At 39.8% G+C, this 19,133-nt stretch overlaps 2 protein-coding genes and 2 non-coding genes across 5 annotated transcripts in view; 3 read left to right on the top strand and 1 right to left on the bottom strand.

Moving 5' to 3' along the window:
• The first annotated feature begins 47 nt into the window (after window positions 1-47).
• LOC121593122 (LITAF domain-containing protein) lies at window positions 48-4,038 on the top strand. 2 transcript variants are annotated; one of them, XM_041915216.1, is made up of 3 exons: window positions 48-497; window positions 1,805-2,079; window positions 3,367-4,038. In XM_041915216.1, exons 2-3 carry the CDS (start codon window positions 1,805-1,807, stop codon window positions 3,470-3,472), a joined length of 381 nt encoding a protein of 126 aa, XP_041771150.1. In that variant the 5' UTR covers window positions 48-497; the 3' UTR covers window positions 3,473-4,038. The 2 variants fall into 2 exon arrangements, with proteins under 2 accessions (XP_041771150.1, XP_041771151.1); XM_041915217.1 differs by lacking the exon at window positions 48-497 and adding an exon at window positions 748-873.
• An 813-nt stretch (window positions 4,039-4,851) lies between these two features.
• LOC121592230 (ionotropic receptor 75a) overlaps window positions 4,852-19,133 on the top strand; it is a 22,113-nt gene continuing 7,831 nt past the window's right edge. The window contains exons 1-7 of the mRNA XM_041913636.1: window positions 4,852-5,420; window positions 7,332-7,628; window positions 11,486-11,758; window positions 12,235-12,402; window positions 12,504-12,655; window positions 14,683-15,043; window positions 16,128-16,473. Coding sequence (XP_041769570.1) covers window positions 7,387-7,628; window positions 11,486-11,758; window positions 12,235-12,402; window positions 12,504-12,655; window positions 14,683-15,043; window positions 16,128-16,473 — 1,542 coding nt within the window. The 5' untranslated portion in view covers window positions 4,852-5,420; window positions 7,332-7,386. The remainder of the gene's footprint in view (window positions 5,421-7,331; window positions 7,629-11,485; window positions 11,759-12,234; window positions 12,403-12,503; window positions 12,656-14,682; window positions 15,044-16,127; window positions 16,474-19,133) is intronic.
• On the bottom strand, window positions 8,122-8,194 carry Trnav-cac. Its single transcript has one exon. It is a non-coding gene; the product is annotated as a tRNA-Val (tRNA).
• On the top strand, window positions 13,990-14,061 carry Trnap-cgg. The gene has a single exon. It is a non-coding gene; the product is annotated as a tRNA-Pro (tRNA).

Raw genomic sequence — 19,133 nt, 5'->3', positions numbered from 1 at the left:
CAACGTACATTGTTGACAGTTTGTTTCACAAGGAAACCCCACCTCCCTCCTTTTCCCTTCACCTATTAACAACGCAGTTCCAAGCACGAATAAACGAAAAGAGAAACAAATAAAAAGAAAATCGCAAAACATAGCACTAAAAATACATGCTACGATTGAGTCATATAGACACACCACCAGTGAAGGAAGCATCGAAAAGAGTGCGTGCGACGACTGTGTGTTGCCTCGGCTGTCGTGTGTTTTTATTAGCGCAAGTTCCTTAAAAGGGGTAAATATTGCGGACCTACCGTCGATTGGAGAGCACAGTTCTCGTTGAGCAAGTATAACACATTCCACCGGAAGGTGAAACGGCCAACGCCAAAGGCAACGAATTTGCACAACCTCCGACAATAAGCGTCATCATCGAGTGCGAAACACGCCAGTCTGAGGATCGCCCAAGCTGCCACCGAACGAAGAGAGTAACGCAGCTGCACTTGTGAGGATTTAATCACACAAAGGTATGGTAGCATCATTGCACCCGTGATGGATGAGATTTGTAGGGTCAGAATGTTCAAAATCTTTCCTGAGTGTTTGATAAGCCCGAGAGGTGTAGGTGCTTCGATCTGGGCCCCTCATCAAGCGCTGGAAAGACACCGCACATAGCGTTCTCATTGCAGAATGTGGGATCGCAACGGTATGAATTACGTCAACCAGTCAAAGTAAACCATGGGGACTCTGTATGGGAATCGAGCATCTATCAGTGGTGTTTAATTTGGTTGTTGGCGTTGTGGTTGGCCGTGCTTGTTGCTCCGTAGCGGCAGCACTGTGTGGGCCATGTCAAGCTCACCTGTGCTTATTGAATAAAACAACAAGCAACCGTGGAGCAGAAAATGTGTATGTGTGTGTGCAAAGGCAAAACGCTAATTATTGAATTCCCGCTTTAGGCAGGGGAGGGGGGACAATGGCATGGTAGTACGTACGGCGGATGCACAAAGGCGGGCGTTCCGGGCCGTTCTGTAAAGTTCTATTGGTTTGGGAGCGAGACCTTCAGATGCGTGACGCTTGAAGGGCAGCCGAGAAAAGGGACAGGATGGGACGGCAATGGCCTTGGACGTTTGTGTGTGTATGCGAGTGGGAGTTGTGTCGAAATTTCGTTGCTACTTCTCACCAGGCAACAGTGAAATTTCTCTTGCAACGGAAGATTGTTAGCAGGCGATGATCGTTTGAAATTCGCTGTGGCTTATTTCATCATTTCCTTATCTTTAAACTAATTGCCAATGCATGTTATCAGCAATGGAAGCCAACTTAAGAAAGTGGTTTAGAAGGTTCCAGATTTTTTTTTCTAAATGGTTTAAGAATTATTTACTTATTGTTTTGATAAGTATTTATGTTGTACTGAACTGAATGCTATTTTAATTATAAAAAAAAGTAGAACAAGTTTTATTTGTGCTACATAAAGAAAGTAAGTTCCATTGTTCCATGCACGAGGTTTGGAGTTACACGGCTCGAACGTTTTATTTTCTCTTTTTACACGAGAGAAGAAAGAACACGTTGCCCAAGTATGACTTTGTAGGTACAAACGCAATCTTGGTTGTCCGAACGACAAATTAAGGACATATTACAAGCGACACTCTACAACCCCTCAAATTTTCCAATTTACAGCTTCCTTTCATAATACATTCTGAACACTACTTAAGAAATTAATTGCTGATCGGCGTCACATAGCTACCGTGACCTCAATTATAGTAAAAATTTATCTAGCGTTATGTTGAATGATTTTGGGCTAATGCTTCCTTTTTTGTTTGTTAATTTTGGCAACTTGTAGATGACTAAAGATGGACCACCGCCGTACGGGTTCGTGCCGCCACAATCGGCACCACCGAGCTATGCGCAAGCCGTAGGGGGTGTCCCTCCGTCGAGCCCGTTCACACCGCAGCAACCGGTACTGACCGGAGCACAGATCGTTACCACGGTCGTGCCGATCGGGCCCCAGTCGACACACATGATATGCCCCAGTTGCCATGCAGAAGTGAATACTAAGACGACAACATCGCCAGGAATGATTGCCTATGTGTCCGGGTTTCTGATCGCATTGTTCGGGTGAGTATGGGTATGGGGGAGACGCACTATTTTTTTTTTGTCCGTAGCGAGCGATTTTAGACGGCTAGGAGTAAATTTGAGGACGAAAAAATGTGATATAAATGACCCATAACATCATTTGCTCACTCTAAGCTGTCTTGGTACTGTGAGCTCGCGATTGAGGGGCTTAAACTTAAAGTGTTATTAGCTCTAAATTACGATCAAGAACTATAGGCCGCAAAAATTGCATTTGTTTCTCTCAACGAATGGTCTCGTGGATTGTTCCTGAGCTACAACGAATAATGGGGTGATGCTACAACAATGTCACGTATATAAATATGAGAGTTAATCTTTATGCAGTATGTAGTACTATTGTACTATTTTAATTGACTTGCTAGGATTGAATATAACTATCCTGCGTTGTATTCGTTTTTTGTTATTTGGAGTGTCATTTGTATTTTCATTTGTATTGTATTATTAATTACATCTAGTAAATCACTTTAATATTATCCAACTTATTAAGTTTAGCAATTAATAGTATATGAAGGATGAAAGTCATTTAATTACAAACAAAGTGTGAAATTAGTCCCGTGATGGCAGTTGAAGCTATGATAGCAAGCGTTAAATTTTAGAGTTATCGCATATATCGGGTCATTTTTAGGTAGCCTCGTTTTAGTATGCCTCGTTCCAAGCATTTCTATGCTAAACATTTCGCCCCTGTGCAAAACGCAGGACAAAACGTGTAAATTTTCACTTGCACTTACTCTAGCTTGTTTGAGCTGAAGGAAGGACACCAGAACACGGAACAACACCAAATAATTCAACGAACAAGAGATTTGTTTAACACATATAATATTTCTGAAATGAATATCTATAGCTATTTTATTTAGAGGAATTTTATATAGAACTGCCAAAAAATATAAATACTACAATATACCAACATACACAGTTTGATGTAGTGGAACAAATCGTTCCTTTTGCAATAATTTGACACCTTTAAACACCATTAGATATGAGCAATGCTGATGACTAATAATATTACGATACTACTAAGATGTTTATTAAACAACCAGCTACGATAATTTCATAAAAAGTCGAAAAGAATGATCAAAGGAAATAACGTAACCTACCATTTATTTAGAACCACTAGAAAATCCAATTTTCGTTCCAGTGCCTATCAAAATTTTCAAGCAAACTTACAATTTTTGTCCGTCTATCTTCGCACAAGTTCTGTTAAATTTAAGTGTTTTTTTAAATCTTATAAATATTCATTTAATAATTTGTATAATTTATTTCATGTAATTTTAGATGCTGGTTAGGATGCTGCCTAATACCTTGCTGCATTGACGAATGTATGGATGTACATCATACGTGCCCACACTGTAAAGCATATTTGGGACGGCACAGGCGATAAACCTGCGCGACAGCTATAACAGAACTTGCCCTGTCTGTGTGCGTGTGTAACGGGTGGTCTAATAATTGTTTGGCCTATGATAGTAAAACACATTTTTTGGCTAAATTTTGTTTTCCCTATTCAAAATGTATCGATTCAAGATATACCAATTAAAGTATATAGTATATAGTATAGATTTTATTTTGGTCATTGGTTCTCACTGATTTGTGACTCAACAACTCGTTGTTGTTTTCGCTCCAATGTGAGCTCGCATGGAGCATTCTCATAATCAAATATTTGTGAACGATATGAGCATAATATTTGCTATCTTGATTTGATATCTTTCTGGATCAACTTCACTTTACGGTTGTTTTTCATTAATTTGTGGATTTTTTTAATGTTTTCGTCGGTATCTTTTACTAGTGCTATGTGATAGGCCAAACAATAATCAGCCCACCTGTTAGTTCAATCCATCGATAAATGTCAAAAGACATTGCACTGCCCAGACGGAAGTAAACAATGAACGAACGAAGAGAAATTGTATCGTATGTGTGTGCTTAACAATTCCAAATCCAATATGCTTCAAAGGAGACTATCGACTACTTGTGTTCTTGAAACTTGAGCTACTCTATCATCACTACCCAGTACTACGTGCATGACGAATTAGCACCGATCTTCAGTGTTAGGGCAAATGTAGAGCTAATTGGGGCGTCGAATTGATTTTTAGCAGCGGGCGGTGAAATTACATAAACGCGATAAAGTCCAAAAATCAAAATTTTATCGATGCACTTCGAATTCTCACATTAATAATATGTGTGTGTGTAACGAAAAGCTTAGAATGTGGTTAACATTAGCATTGTATGCATACTAAATTCTTCGTTATTATTCTTCATTATTACTACCGTTATCATTAATTATTATGCACGACTTTACTGTAGTTGTCCACTTTTTTAATGCTTCCGTTTGATTCCAAACGACAAAAAAAGCGTTACAAATCGTGTAAGTGGTTTGGTAAATGGTTATTGTTTACAGTTATCTTTCTGCTTTGTACCGGGGAGTTATTGATCGTGTTGCGTGCATCTATTTTCTATATTAACACACAATGTTCGGAAACAAGAGTTGGTTTATGCTCTCGCCAAGGGTATGTGCCATGAGCGTTGGCCATCGTTTTGATTGCGAGGATGATATTTTACTAAGGATTGCTTTAATGTTGATCTGAGTTGAACCCTCCCGTATACATTTTATAAAACGCTAGGTCAAATTCATCTAATAAATAAACCGAAATGATATTCATGTAATAAATATAGTCAGCGTAAAGTTTTAATTGAGCATTTAGTATAATCAAGTTCAAGAAAAAACTATCATATCACAATACTTAAACTAACTGTGTGGCGTGGAAGGTTCAACACAAACTATTGCAATTATATACATACAAATAATACAGTATGAAAGAAGGTCACCTATGAGCCGCATTGTCATGAATACAGGTATTCCCTGATATACGTTATTAATGCGGACCGGGGGCAATCGCGTATCTCGAATATTAGCGTTAGTTTCGAGGTTTTTATGTCAAATTATAGCTAATTTTCGTATAATTTTACTTGAAATGGTAGGTTTTAGGCATCAAATTAGTTATTTCACCTGATTTCAAATAATGATTCAATTTTGTACCTTTTAAAATTTTTAAAACTCGACCAAAAGGGAATTTATTTTGCATTTTACATTTGATGTGTCAAATCAGTACAATTTGCTCGAAGAACTGTCAAATTAAGAAAATCGCGTATATCCAGTATGGCGTATAGCGGGGAATATCTATACATCTCAATCTTTTGAGTTTGCCTTATCTGGCTCTGACGAGAAAGTGCCTACGTTATAATACAGTAGTAACAGTAAGTCTGTATCGTCCATGCACTTTATATTACAATCAACAAATATTATTTCGCACTACATACTATTTTCCATACTATAAGTTAGTGATTTCTACTTCTAATATTTATTGCCATATGGTGATAAAGTAATATGAGTTAAATTACTTATTTTTCGCCATGCAGAGCGTATATAAGCATTAAAAACGATATGTACCAACACGTGAAGTTTGTGCGAGGAACTTTAAGTTGTGAAATAACCAAAAATGTGTAGAGATAAGATTATCTTAAGAAAATCAACTCATCTCTAAAAACATGTTTTACAAAAACCGAGCAAGCCCGGGAAAAGACAGTTCCGTTGGAGGCATATCCTTCGAAGAAACACCACCAACCACAAAATATGTCGACAATATGGCCTGGCCGTAATTACAATCATTTTTGTAAGCCTTCGATATAGGTTTGAAAAGAACGGAATATCTATTGAACGGAACTCTTCAGTTAGTTGTGAATTAATTGTATAATTACACAGCACACAGTCAATCTACGAAAAGAAGTAAAACATCAAAACGTCGATCACCAATTTGCAGTAATTTACCGCTTGTGCAATATACATTATGTTGCAATATTAATGTTGTCCTTATTAAACCGACCCACCAGACCTCTAGCAGCCAAAAATTGATAGGCCAATCGTTTCGAAACCATCATGCCGAAACATAAATGCCCTGCCAACTTCAAATTGGCAATTGAAACACAGTGAGATCGTCTCATATCGCCAATGTGTCGTGTGGTGCGTTATTGTTGGCCCAGTAACCCTCATCATTCATGCACGTTGTCGAACGATTATGGCTGACTGGTGATGGAATAATTTCGCCCGTATTTCCCCTTAATGTCAGGTATAAATTGAAGCCCCAATCACCCCACCAGTGTGTTCAGAGAGTGAGTGCGATTGTGCAACGGATGCACCGCGTGCGAAGCGCCATGCGTCGGATGGGGCATAAGCGAATGATATTGTCGCCGTGGATTGCTGTGCCGGCAATTCTCCTAGCTGCGGTGGGTTTGGCCTGCGGATATGCTGTTAAGAGCAACGATTACAGTGAAACAGTTGCTACATTTGTGTTTCGGTTTATACGTGACCATAAAGGCTTAAAGCTGGGCATCGTTTTCGGGTGTGATCAGAAGTTATTGCTCATTTACAACGTTTTATCGCAACTGGCGACCATAGGCGTCTGGGCGAGAATGGTCCACATCGGTCCAGGGCCGACACCGGACAGGAACGAACAAGAGCACGAGCGGTTTTCGAGCACTCTTCGGCAGTCGCTCGAATTTCATCAATTTGTGCTGCTCGATATGGCTTGCGAAAACGCACCGGATGTCCTGAAGCAGGTGAGCAGGTTGTTTATCCTAATGGTGCTGGGTCGGGTCTGGACCGCTTACCCGCCCATGCATGCCATGCTTACGTGAAGCCGTCGGTCGTGGGAACAATGCGGCACGTCTGTAACACGATCCGGTATTGTATTCTTCCGATAAAGGTCAGTGGGAAGCTGCTTTATTCATAACATTTGCCTTCGCAGCTATCACTGTAGCAAGGCTCAACTTTGACAGACATTATGGGGAAAAGGCGAACGTGTGCCGCTTTACCAACTGGCGGTCGGCCGGTACAATTGTAACGGCAACGGTTAAGATCGTTGGCAACGTGTGGTGGCTCACACGTGTATTAAATGGCTTGCGATTGTAGGTGGATTGAAAAGGAGGTAACCGGCCTTGGCATAATTTTGCCTGTCTCAATAATCGAACATCTGTTCGTGTGGTAATCATGAAACTGTGGTACGGGAGTACAGTTCAAGAATCGTGTTTTTGTTTTTTAAACTGCACTTTGAAAGCCATAAAAAGATTTATTGGAAAAATATCTTCAAATACTTTTCTCAAACACTTTTTTTTACTGCACTGCAGGCTTCGAGATATGAACTCTTCAATGCGTCATTTCATTGGCTAATAATTGATAACCATTACAACAGTGTCGAGGAAGAAGGTACCACTGGTGAAAATGGTCTCTTCACGTGTCCTTGGACTATGATCACCAACAGCACCGAGAATGGCGAAACGGCTAAACCGATACAATCCTTTACCAACGGCACCGAACCGGACGGTGCGATGGACAGCGACTGGACAGCTAGTAGCAACGGCAGTGAAGCAACCGCCAGCGGCCATACCTTCGACCTGCTTGCAACAATGAACGTTAGCATCAATGCGGAAATAACCGTTGCAAGCCCTACGGATCCATCCTATCGGGGATTCACACTCTATGATCTCTGGTAATCATCCGTTTCTATTGTTTGCGCTGTTGCGCGCGTATCCCCCTTTCGTTGGACACACATTGCATTGCAGCTTTTAGCTGAAGCGAGGATAGCACCCCCACGTTTCACACGCTCGTCATTATTGGTTAGCTTTTTCGCTTGTTTCTTAATCCATGCCATGCCATGCTCACAGGCTCACGGAGAGAATGAGGTCTCACACATTGCTTGAGTCCGTAATCTTGCGCTATTCACGTGCAAGTACGATTAGTTGTTATCAATGTGCATAAATAGGCTTGCTCTTGGGCTGTAGAAGAGTGTACACAATGTTCGAATAGCAATACTACACACCACGGCTGAATCTCATCAGCGATCTGTATTTTCGCCGTATGCAAAGATGATTGGTAAATGAGTAGTAGTAGTAAAGAAATATTACGTAAATTATCCCATGTAAAATTGACATATGGTGTGTTAAAAAGTAATACCCATAAAATGTTTAAAAAAAGGAACAATATGTTTCCGCCCGGGTTCGAACCGGGGACCTTCTGCGTGTGAAGCAGACGTGATAACCGCTACACTACGGAAACGTTGGTGAGAGGAGGGCGCAAACATATGAACGGATGCGGTGAATTATGAAATTAATTTTTTTAAATTTAAAATTGTAGTAAATTTTAAGTGAGGAAGCAAGTTAAATGTGTTGTCAATAAGGAATAATTTAAGGAATAATAGCTAATAATCGCATTTGCACGCTCACTTTTTGAGCATGATGTATTGTTCTTACGGATTGTTTTTGTCTGCCACTCATTTTTGAACGGTTTTGACGTGAGGTCACTGTGTTGAAATGGGGTAGACACATCATAACTGCCAATGGATAAATATAATTGCATTACAGGGTTTTCCATGTCACTTTCGAATGTAAGCATTGTTATTCAACGCGTGAAAAATGTTATTCCACATTTGCTGTTGCTGATGCTATCGTTTGTTTCACTGAGGTTTGAAGCCGGATCGCATCACCCGCATCAGATCAGAGTGATGTGGAATAACATTCCACCTTGGTTGGTACTATATAAAAATAATATGCATTTAATACTAGCGGCGCCATCTATGTGTCAGACCGGGGACTTATCAGCCAACCTGTTTATGAGTAATAGATGCTTAGAACAATTTCAATGTAAATTTTCTTGGTCTTTAATTTTATGCGCGTCATTTCCAAAAACGCCATCAAAATTTTATTTTATTGTCCTGAAACTGTTTTTGAAGTATTAAATGGAATTGGTATTTGTGTATGAGACAATTGTTAATGTTGCGCCAAGTATCAAACTTCAACAGTGAACATATCCCCTCATATAACCATTCCAAATGTGAAGTTCTAATATTGCGATCTATACTGTTATAGAAAATATTCAACGGATTCAAAGGTTCAACATTGTTATAGCCTTCCCAGATCAATTAACTAAATTCGCGTTTACTTTCATACTACTTTATTTACTCTTACCGCCCACATCTTTCAGATTATGCTTCTAATTTGATGTGTCCTTAATTATAACGTGGTTGTTCTTAACCAACACCATAATACGGTGATAGCATCACATGGTAGATATCGTCATCACTCTTGATAGATACAGTCAGAATCTTAACAGCCCTCTTGGGCACGCTACAGTAAGCATAGTTTCATTGTGGATCATTCGGCAGTTGATGCTGATCCGGATAAATGCAGTGCGCACGGTTGTCTCACCTAACGCGCAGTATGTTGCAGACATGTTGCGCAATGAACCATCTCTCCCTTTAGTGCTTTGTTCTGGAAGGACATCCTGAAATAAGTAGTTCTTCCCACCTGCGAGCAAATCGTTACAAATTCAATTTTAACTTTCAAGCCATCAACATCCGCTGCTTTCTCGCTCAGAATTTCAGCAAGGCTTTTTAGCATATGGTCGCTTAGGGTCTCTCGACTACATCCGCCTCTTATTGTCATGCGTTTTCCTTGTCCTGACTCAGCCAATATTGCGGAGTAGTAGATTTGAGGGAGTAGTAGATTTGGGGCGGTCCCGTGGTACATGGTCGTCAACTCGAACGACTCAATAACATGCCCGTCATGGGTTCCAGCCCAGAATGGACCGTCTGCCCATAGCAAGGATTGACTATCCGGCTACGTGGTAATGAATTAAGTCTCGAAAGCCTGTATAGGTCTGCATGTCCGCGGAGGACGTTACGCCAAATAGAAGAAGATTTGAGGGAGTGTACCTGTTCGACGTCCTGGGTATAGCAACCCGTTTTACAGGATATTATGTACCACACTTATCTACCGATGACAACGGTGTATGTAGTACTCGAGGTGCTTAAGGTGCATAAAGCCAACTATACTGGCTTAATGAATGATTGATTTAATTGGAATATCAACCATTTCACAATAAATTTAATTTGCATGGTTTCCAAACATGATTTTTTTATATTGTCTTGTCTTGATTTATAATGGGAAGGGGTATGAGGTACGACACATCATCATCAGTTTGCTAATTTGCATCTTCAATTATTAAAAAAATCATTATATCCAATATCATGTGATTTCAAATCGGTTTGTGTAAACAAAAAATCTAAGTAACCATTGCCCTCATTACCCGCGGGCTAGCAGTGGTGCATGGAGCAAGTCCTTTCGCCGCAACGCGCGTTGCTAAGATAGCTCTGCTCTCACCGCTTTCTTTCTCTCTCTCTCTCTCGCTGAATGTTTGCTCTCACGTCATTGTGGCGATTTTCGATTTTATATATAGTGAGATAAACCATTTGACAGCTGTTGAAAAACATCTTGGATGCGGTGAATAACAATGTTTAAATTCGAAACTGACTTGAAAAACCGTGTATTCACCACTTCCAAGATGTTTTTCAGCAGCTGCCAAATGGTGTATTAGCATCAAAATAAAATTTCAATTCGTGCATATGATTTTCAACACATTATAAAAAAAACTGCCAAACTCAATCCAGCTTCAGACGTGTGGAAAATCATGTGGAAGAAGTGAAATATTATTGTGATGCAAGTACAACATTTGACATTTGCTGTTGAAAAACACCTCGCAATCAATGAAAAATATTGAAGACATTGAAAATTGACTCGGAAAACCTTGTAACAATTAATATGTGACTTATAATCATGGTATTAAACTTTTAGGATGTTTGGACATATGGACAAATTTGCATTTACGATTTCTTGGATAAAAAATCGTTTTTATCTAGTGAAATATGATCTCCTTAAAAACTTGCTATATTTTTTTTCTATACTTTATGGAAATTAAAAAAAACTTACGAAATCGTGTATAAAAATGAATCCTGGGTTTATTATCGTGTTATCTGAGTATCTGAGTAAACGGCATTCCATTGTATTCAGTTTGTTTGATTTAAAATACGATGTGAAATGTATTTAATATATATATATATATATATATATATATATATATATATATATATATATATATATATATATATATATATATATATATATATATATATATATATATATATATATATAAATCGCTGGTTTGATGAACTGATGAACTGAATAACTGAAGGATAAAGAGTAGCAATAAAACTTGTTTAAAATAGTACAAAAGAAAGGTGAACGTCGTAAACCTTGCATTACACTAAGCATGAATAGAGTTTATGCAATCTTTTTCATTGAAATATTTTTTCCTTTCTTGCGTTGATTAGATTAAAAGAGATTGGCGAAGCGTTGTAAAGTATTCCGCTTTTCTTTTAGCTGTAGTTCTTTCAATATAGAATAATGCAATTTTAGCAAAGTATAAGTAGCAGCAATAGAAAACCGAAAAAAAAATCTTACTGCAGTCATGTATAGCAAGCAAATCCGAGTTTGTTTTTGCTCTTTTACGAAGGAATCCCGGATTCATCAGTGGCGGTAAATTGAAAATAGAACCGTTGGGCTGCTACTCGCCCGCCAAAGGGCTGCAGATACCAAAGCGCGAGTCGACCGTCGTTCGCCGACGCAACATGGACGGACTGCGGCTAAAGATAATGACCGTGGTGACACAGAAACCGCACCAACCGTTCGAACTGTACCTAACGACGCCACAGAACACCCATCTCGACTCTGTCCATCGCTACAACTACGGGCTGATGGGCATGCTGAAGGAATTCTACAACTTTACGTAAGTGCTTGCTACCGCGGGAGGCTAAAGTTCGATTCATTAAGGATGATAAAGGGGCAGGCGGTTGGGGCGGAAGGGATGATTGTTGAGCTTGGGCAGCTCTTGTGGTTTAACTTTTCACACATGATTGATGATTATTATGACGCTAGCACCGGACCAGATACGTTCGATGATGATGGTGATGATGATGTTTGCCGATGAAGTGGGTTAGGTTAAGCGTCCGTACGCGAGACCCACCCAGGATGACGATGTCCAGTTCTGATAAAGTGGCGTTCCGGGATCCAGAAGGAGTCGTGGCTTGTTTGACAGTTTGGGGGTTCGGTGTCGTTTTTGTTCGCACTTGGTAAAACTTTTGCGGACACTAGCCTTAGTAGGGGCTTGAGCTTTGGTGGGGTGGTGGGGACAAGGTATATTGCAACTTCCGTACTAAAGTCATCAAACTTGTGCTTCTCTCGGTACAACGAACACGGGGGCAGTTTCGTCAACCGACGCACCAAGAGCTGGGGATATTTGCGGAACGGCAAGTTTGATGGTATGATCGGTGCTTTGTCCCGGCGAGAGGTCGATCTCGGCGGTTCGCCCATGTTCTTTCGCCAGGAGCGCCATCGCGTCGTCAGCTACACTACCCGCACCTTTGTCGAGCGGTAAGTATGATGGGGTGTAACGGTTGGTGGCCCTTTATTTTGATCGGCTTTCTTTGCTTTTTCTTACCTTGGTTTTTCTGTGCGTACAAATATTGTTGCAGACCGTGCTTCATCTTTCGCCATCCGCCGCGCAATGATGCGGTAAAGAATCCGTTCCTGCTTCCGTTCGAAATAATCGTGTGGTACTTAATGGTTGGCTGCGGCTCAATCCTGGTGACAGTTTTGTGCTTCAGTTTTTTCGTCGAAGATGCAGGTGAGGGTGAAATAAAGAAAGAAATAGCAAATGGAGAGATCTGAGAGATGCTGATTGAATCCATAACGGGCATGTTGTTAGCCGTAGCGACTTACTTACTCACTAAATCATTACAGCTCGAGATGAGTAACATTTAATAAGATTCATGCATCTATACGAATCTTCAAAGTGAATTGGACCTGAACGAGAGATGAATCTCTAAATAATCTTCAAAGGTTTATGATTTTTTCCAAATTTCCGAATCTCTGAAGATTCATCAATAGTCGTCCCAAAATCTCATTCATACTGGAAACTTGAATGAATCTTTAGAGTCCTAAGAATGGAAAACAATCATGCATGTTTAGATATTTGCAAAGATTCATGATGCACGACACTAGTTACAGCCGCTATGCGTTCTTGACATGCTGCAGAAGTGTCCTGAAACGTTCAACGATTTGCACCTTTGTCTACGAATATGATATCCCATAATAGCGCACGTATTCATGCCATCTTGCAATCTCAGTTGGGACTACCAAAACTTCACTGTTCTTTTGCCTTCTAAAATTGTACGCGTTGGGCCACCCGGTTTAAGGTGTTGAACATGGTAAGTCAACCTGTGCTTGGCAATCGCAACTCATACAACTCGTCGTTGTAGTGGCTCCTCCTTAGTCTTTCCCCACACACAGGGTCTAAACCCTTTTTGGTTTCATGAGATGTGGAGATGTGGTTCTCGAAAATGCCATCAAATAGTAGTGATTATACCATTTTACTATATTGTACGCATTATTAAAGAAGACACTAATTGAAATAAATTAAAACAATCGTATTTACAGGAAATACGATTAAAGAGGAACTTTGGCTACAGTTGTCTAGAGATGGGCTTTTCGCTTCTTTTAAGTGAACGTGAATGAACTGCGTCGATCATTACAATGAACGTGAACGTGATTTTGGTTCTGTCGATCTTTTAAAAATGGGAATACTTGTAGAGCCTGTTAATTTGTACACTGTTCGATAATCGGTAGAACTATAGACTAATAGGTAGGTCTGGTCGCCTGAACAGCAGACAATCTATCATTTCACACTAGAACGCATTAGGCAGATTTAAATTGATCGTTTCTTGTTCTGTATATGATCTTGGGAATGCAGGAAGTTTCTCTGCTGATTTTTCCAAAATCTTTATAATGAATGGATCTCGGTTGAGCCCACAATGTTTGTTAGAAACCTACAGAATTGGTGGCTAGGAAATCCAACGGCCAACACAACACTGCCCAGTTGTTGTGATGTCGTGTATCTTTATTGTGAATGTTGTCGATGAATGTTATTAACATATGTGAGCGTGTGCTCTTATTTCTATCGGCTCAATGGTCTAGGGGTATGATTTTCGCTTCGGGTGCGAGAGGTCCCGGGTTCAAATCCCGGTTGAGCCCATAATATTTTGAAGAAACACAAGCAAACGGTTACTAGGATATCCAACAGCCAACACACACTGCCAAGTTTGTTATGATGTCGTGTATCTTTATTGTGAATGTTGTCGATAAATGTTATTAACCTATGTGTGTGTGTAATCCGCTGTTTTTATCGGCTCAATGGTCTAGGGGTATGATTTTCGCTTCGGGTGCGAGAGGTCCCGGGTTCAAACACCGGTTGAGCCCACGATATTTTGAAGAAACCTAAGGAAACACATGCAAGGAAATCCAACGGGCTAACACAAACACTGCAAGTTGTTGTGAAATCGTGTATCTGATTTTAATGTGGTTTGTAAATGTGCTTTGTTTCGTTATTTTATTCCTTAGATATATTTCAATATATGGTAGGTGGCATCAATTTGCTTTCAAACAAACAAGAGAAAAAGTGTTCTTACTTATGTTTTGTAGATTATTTAACTGTTGATTTATATCATTTTATATTTACATTATATTATTTGTTTAGCTCTGCCATAATTTGATAGTTTTAATTAATATGAAAAATCTGACAATATACAATGTTGTACTTCGCATTAAAAAACATTAATCATAAAATTATATTTTCAATAACATTTTCCTTCACAGTATCTGAAAGACGCACTTCCTTAGCACCTCATATGATACAAAGCAATACCTCAAATGATGCTACACGTTCGGTTCGATGCAATTTCGCCGACGATGTTACTAACGCGCGACACGGAGCAATATGGAAGAAAGCTATCTTCTCTCACGCTGACGATGCCGGTGCAACAACGGCAGGCCTCGCGGGAAGAAACGTGTCGCCGGAAACGTGCCTGAATGAATCTCTTTTAAACCGTCCTAAGCTGTCACCGATGCGGCGAAGCTATTGGCACCGAGAAACGACAGGCATCAGTTACAACGTTGATGAAGATGATGATGTGCAGGGATCTAAGAGCGCATCAGCTAACGTGCAGCCTGACATACGGTAGGTGCAAACGGGGCTAGGCTTACATCACATAGCGTTTGTATATTGTTTGCGTTGATGCGAACTGTCGTTTAGACTCTTTGGGGACGGCACAGACGTTGAAATGAAGCGACTGAATATATGTTTGTGTGTACATACGAAGTGGGTGGGTCTACATGTTCAATAGATGTAATTGAATGCGTGTGGGTGCAGTGATAGGAAGATGATGCTCTTATGGTTAAATCAAACGATAGAATAATCCGTCAGCAACATCCAATATGTGCAACAATTGCGTAGCAGTTTAAAAAACAGTTTTTTTTTTTGCGAACAACATTCCGTTGCAATTCACTAAATGTGATTTCGTGATGGGTTCGATAAGGTCTGACGGACTCCTTCCATCAACAATAGAGCTCTGCTCTACATGGTCGTGTGAGTTTGTGTTTGGGAAATTTATCGATACTATTTCAATACTCTTCAATTGCATTTAATGCTTTTGATTACGTTATATGCATCTTACCAAGGTATTGATCGATCGCGCAGTAGCAAACTAGTTTTTTCCCCTCTTCAGCAGGTCGTCGCATAGCTACACATTGTATTGTCGTTGCTCAATCGGGTTTTGGACTACATCATTAGTGGAATGAGCTTCACCTTTGTGTGGCAGTGTGCATCGAAAAGTTTTAACAGCTGCACGAGCGAGTGCAGAGCGCTGGAACAATGTGCCAACGTGCTTCCTTTCCGGACCTGTAAGGGAACAGGCGGTACTCGTACGAGGATTGTGAATCATCTGAAGAATGTCGGAATTGGTATTGCCCGTTCACCGGAAGAAAATCATTATTACAAGGAACATTTTTCATTTCAATCAGCAAATGCAAAGTTTGTCGTATCGAACGGTACTGGTGCATCTTTTTAATGGCGCTCGCCTTGCCTCCTATTGCCGAAGAAACTAACGATGATCACAAAATGGTGTTTCTGCTCCGCTTTTCGTTCCATTCGTTGTCCTTGGCTGACTGTAGCCGTTTCCATTTCTGGAACCACTTTTTTGCGTTGTTATTGTTGTGTGCCGTGCCTGTGCCATGCGACGAATAACGGTCGGTTTTCTTTTCAGCGGGTCTACTTTTTCGGGATCACAGCCCAGCTTTACGAATGCAGCCGGCTCATCTCGACAGCGATGGAAAATATGCCACTGGCTATATCCGGTGGATTGTCGTCAGTTGGTTCCTTGCAACAGTGATGCTGCGGCTGCTGGTGCTGCTGTTGGTGGTGGCGATGATACACTCACGGCATACAATTGCCATAACAAGACCGTCCCAGCAAACATATCGTCGACGCATCGATTCCATCCGGGAGACGGAAACGCTGGCGCCAAATGCAATTATAAAGCGGAAAAGGTATCCAAAAGCATTTTACTCTTCCTCGGAGGCGTGTGTCAACAAGGTAACTTAGCAAATGGAGTTTTTCTCCCCCGTATGTGTCTGTTTTATTGTTGTTATCGTTCATGAGTTTTGTTGAACAGTTTCTGCTTCTTGTTAGTGTGATATTTGGCTGGAAGGGACGTAAAGGATTTGAATATGTACACCCAGTCGTTCATATTGTGTTAACTTTGGAGTTTGGGGTTATGAATTGAAAACATATTCTGGAACTGCTGTCATGCTTTTGATTGTGATTGAGACACTTTTGATAGTAGCATTTGTGATGTATGCAATTTGTAAAACGAATTATTATGGATTATTGTGATTTTTTTTTATTTTGAGTACCTGTTTTCTGGTTTGGAACTGTTTTTTTATTACCCTAAGCACAATGGTCAAGGACATTGATAAACAGATTGCGAAATGTAAACAGAAAAGAGATATTGTAGTCTGTTTAATTTTTCTGTTATTACATCTCTCAATACTATTAGATTATTGAAAATTTAATGTATTTTATTTTTGTTGAACGTGTTTTTTTGGAAGTATTTGGTATTTTGTTGTAAGATTTAAAGCTGCATATGAAGTGTGGCCCAAATGAAGTGGCAAAGACTTAATTAACTTGGAGGTATACTGACGTCCCCACCGATGTTCTACCCTGTGCTTCGTGTTCACTTGATTTTGAATCGTGTTTTCAAACAATGCATTTTAATATTAGCAATTTATAAACAAATTAACTTGCTTACAGGCTATGACAAGCACAATTATGTATCCTGTGTCCGTACACACTGCGTGAAATCAAAATAGCACCACCATGTTTTTTGTCATAGTAATTGTGGATTGCATTCCGACTAAGATATTTTCAAGTAGATTAGTTTAATTGATTGATGGTCTATGTTTCAATTATGCATAAATATTTCGCAAAACAGGTGCGAAATAAAAATAGCACCAGTTGGACTTTTGATATTTTTTGGTGCAGCGAGTTCGGGTCTGGTTTGGTCGGATTGAACCTACCTTGACTCGACCCGACCAGAACTCGCTGCACCAACGGGTCGGAGTCGCTTGTGCTTATACACAGTCGTAATATACCTCTACCATTCAAAATTTTGCATTAAACTTTATTTTCGTACGCCAGATACTGTGATCAGTCCAATCTGTATATAAAAAAACTTCTTTCCAAAACTGAATCAACACTTATACGAAATCTCGAAAAAATTACCATAAAGCTGGTTTAACGAGATGGTTCTCTTCTTACTTCGCCCCTGTTTTGCGGCATATTCCTACCTAATTGAAAAATTGCCGATCAATTTACTAAAGTAATGTGCTTGCTGGTTTACAGGTTGTTTGACCATGCTGAACTAAAAAATCTTAATTGCAAAGGTAAAATTATAATAATTGCAAAAAAATATGATGGTGCTATTTTAATTTCGCGCAGTGTGTCTATATTTCTGCTGGAACGTGTACAGGCGGTCCCCGAGATACACGGTACCTCTTATACGCGGATTCGAAGATATGCGGTTTTCTAAATTTGACAGTTGAGCAAAATATACTGATGTGATACATCCATTGTCAAATGCCAAATAATTTCCCTATTGATCGAATGTTAAACACCATTTCAAATGGAGTAAAATTGTTAAATTAAGTCAGAATTACATCAAATAATTAATTTGGTGCCTAAAACCACCCCCTACTTGCAAAATTACACGAAGATTAGTGGTACTTTAACTGGAAATTACGAGATTCTACTTACGCAGAAATTCGAGATATGCGGTATTTTGCAGCCGTTTTCGGTCCCCATTAACCGTGTATCTCGGGGACCGCCTGTATTCTTTTAATTTATTGTACCTTTTTATTGTTTCCAATTGATTTTAGATTTTCACTGTGCATCACTATGCAATTGGTGATGCTTACTTACTGTAACGAGTGACACGTATAATATATTCTGAATTTCTTACTAAACATATATTACAACTATATGACGTTGTAAGACTTTTTGTAGCGTTATGTAATCTATAGATGACGCCTTATAACCCTTTAAACAGAAATGATGCATTTTCTTCTGCACAAAAAGAAGCAGTCTCAATATTTGTTTCATGCCATGTCTGAAATAACATAATCCTGAACAAAAAACTACCTCTACTCAACAGAAATACTCAAAACCATCAACAGAAAACAAATACAAATTACAATTATTAACTTCCTATCCAAACCATTTCCGCCAGAATGTTCATGGTACGAAACATTTAATGTAAAACCCCCAATCGCAATGATTGATTCTGGTTTATTATTGTTTCTTTTTTTACGAAAACTTCATCCACTCTTCATTTTCTCTCTGCTTCTCTTCACTCTGCTTCGCGAAACGAGATGATGTTCGAAAATAAAGATAAACTCACATTACCCTCTGCGCGGCCGGTTTGTGTGATTTGAAAAGTTTAACCACCCAATAGCGTTTGCCGCATCGCTTGATTCGCGGTATTGTTGGGCTGTCAGTTCGTGTTGTGTTTCGCATGTGAAGCTGAAACTGACAAGCAACATTTCTTGACACGGCCAATATCAATCATTTGGAGCACACATCCGGGCGCAAATCGGAAGCACACTTCCTTGGAAGGTGGCCGACGAAGAGGCGCAGTAAATCGACCCGCATGTGGCAAAAGAGATGTACGCTGTGTTAGAAGCTTCAATCGCTTATTCAGCTTCCCACGGGCTTA

This window comes from Anopheles merus, chromosome 2L, assembly GCF_017562075.2.
Source record: "Anopheles merus strain MAF chromosome 2L, AmerM5.1, whole genome shotgun sequence".
NCBI classification, from domain to species: domain Eukaryota; kingdom Metazoa; phylum Arthropoda; class Insecta; order Diptera; family Culicidae; genus Anopheles; species Anopheles merus.
The sequence above is the reverse complement of the archived record's forward strand: the minus strand, read 5'-3'. Positions and strand labels throughout refer to the sequence as shown.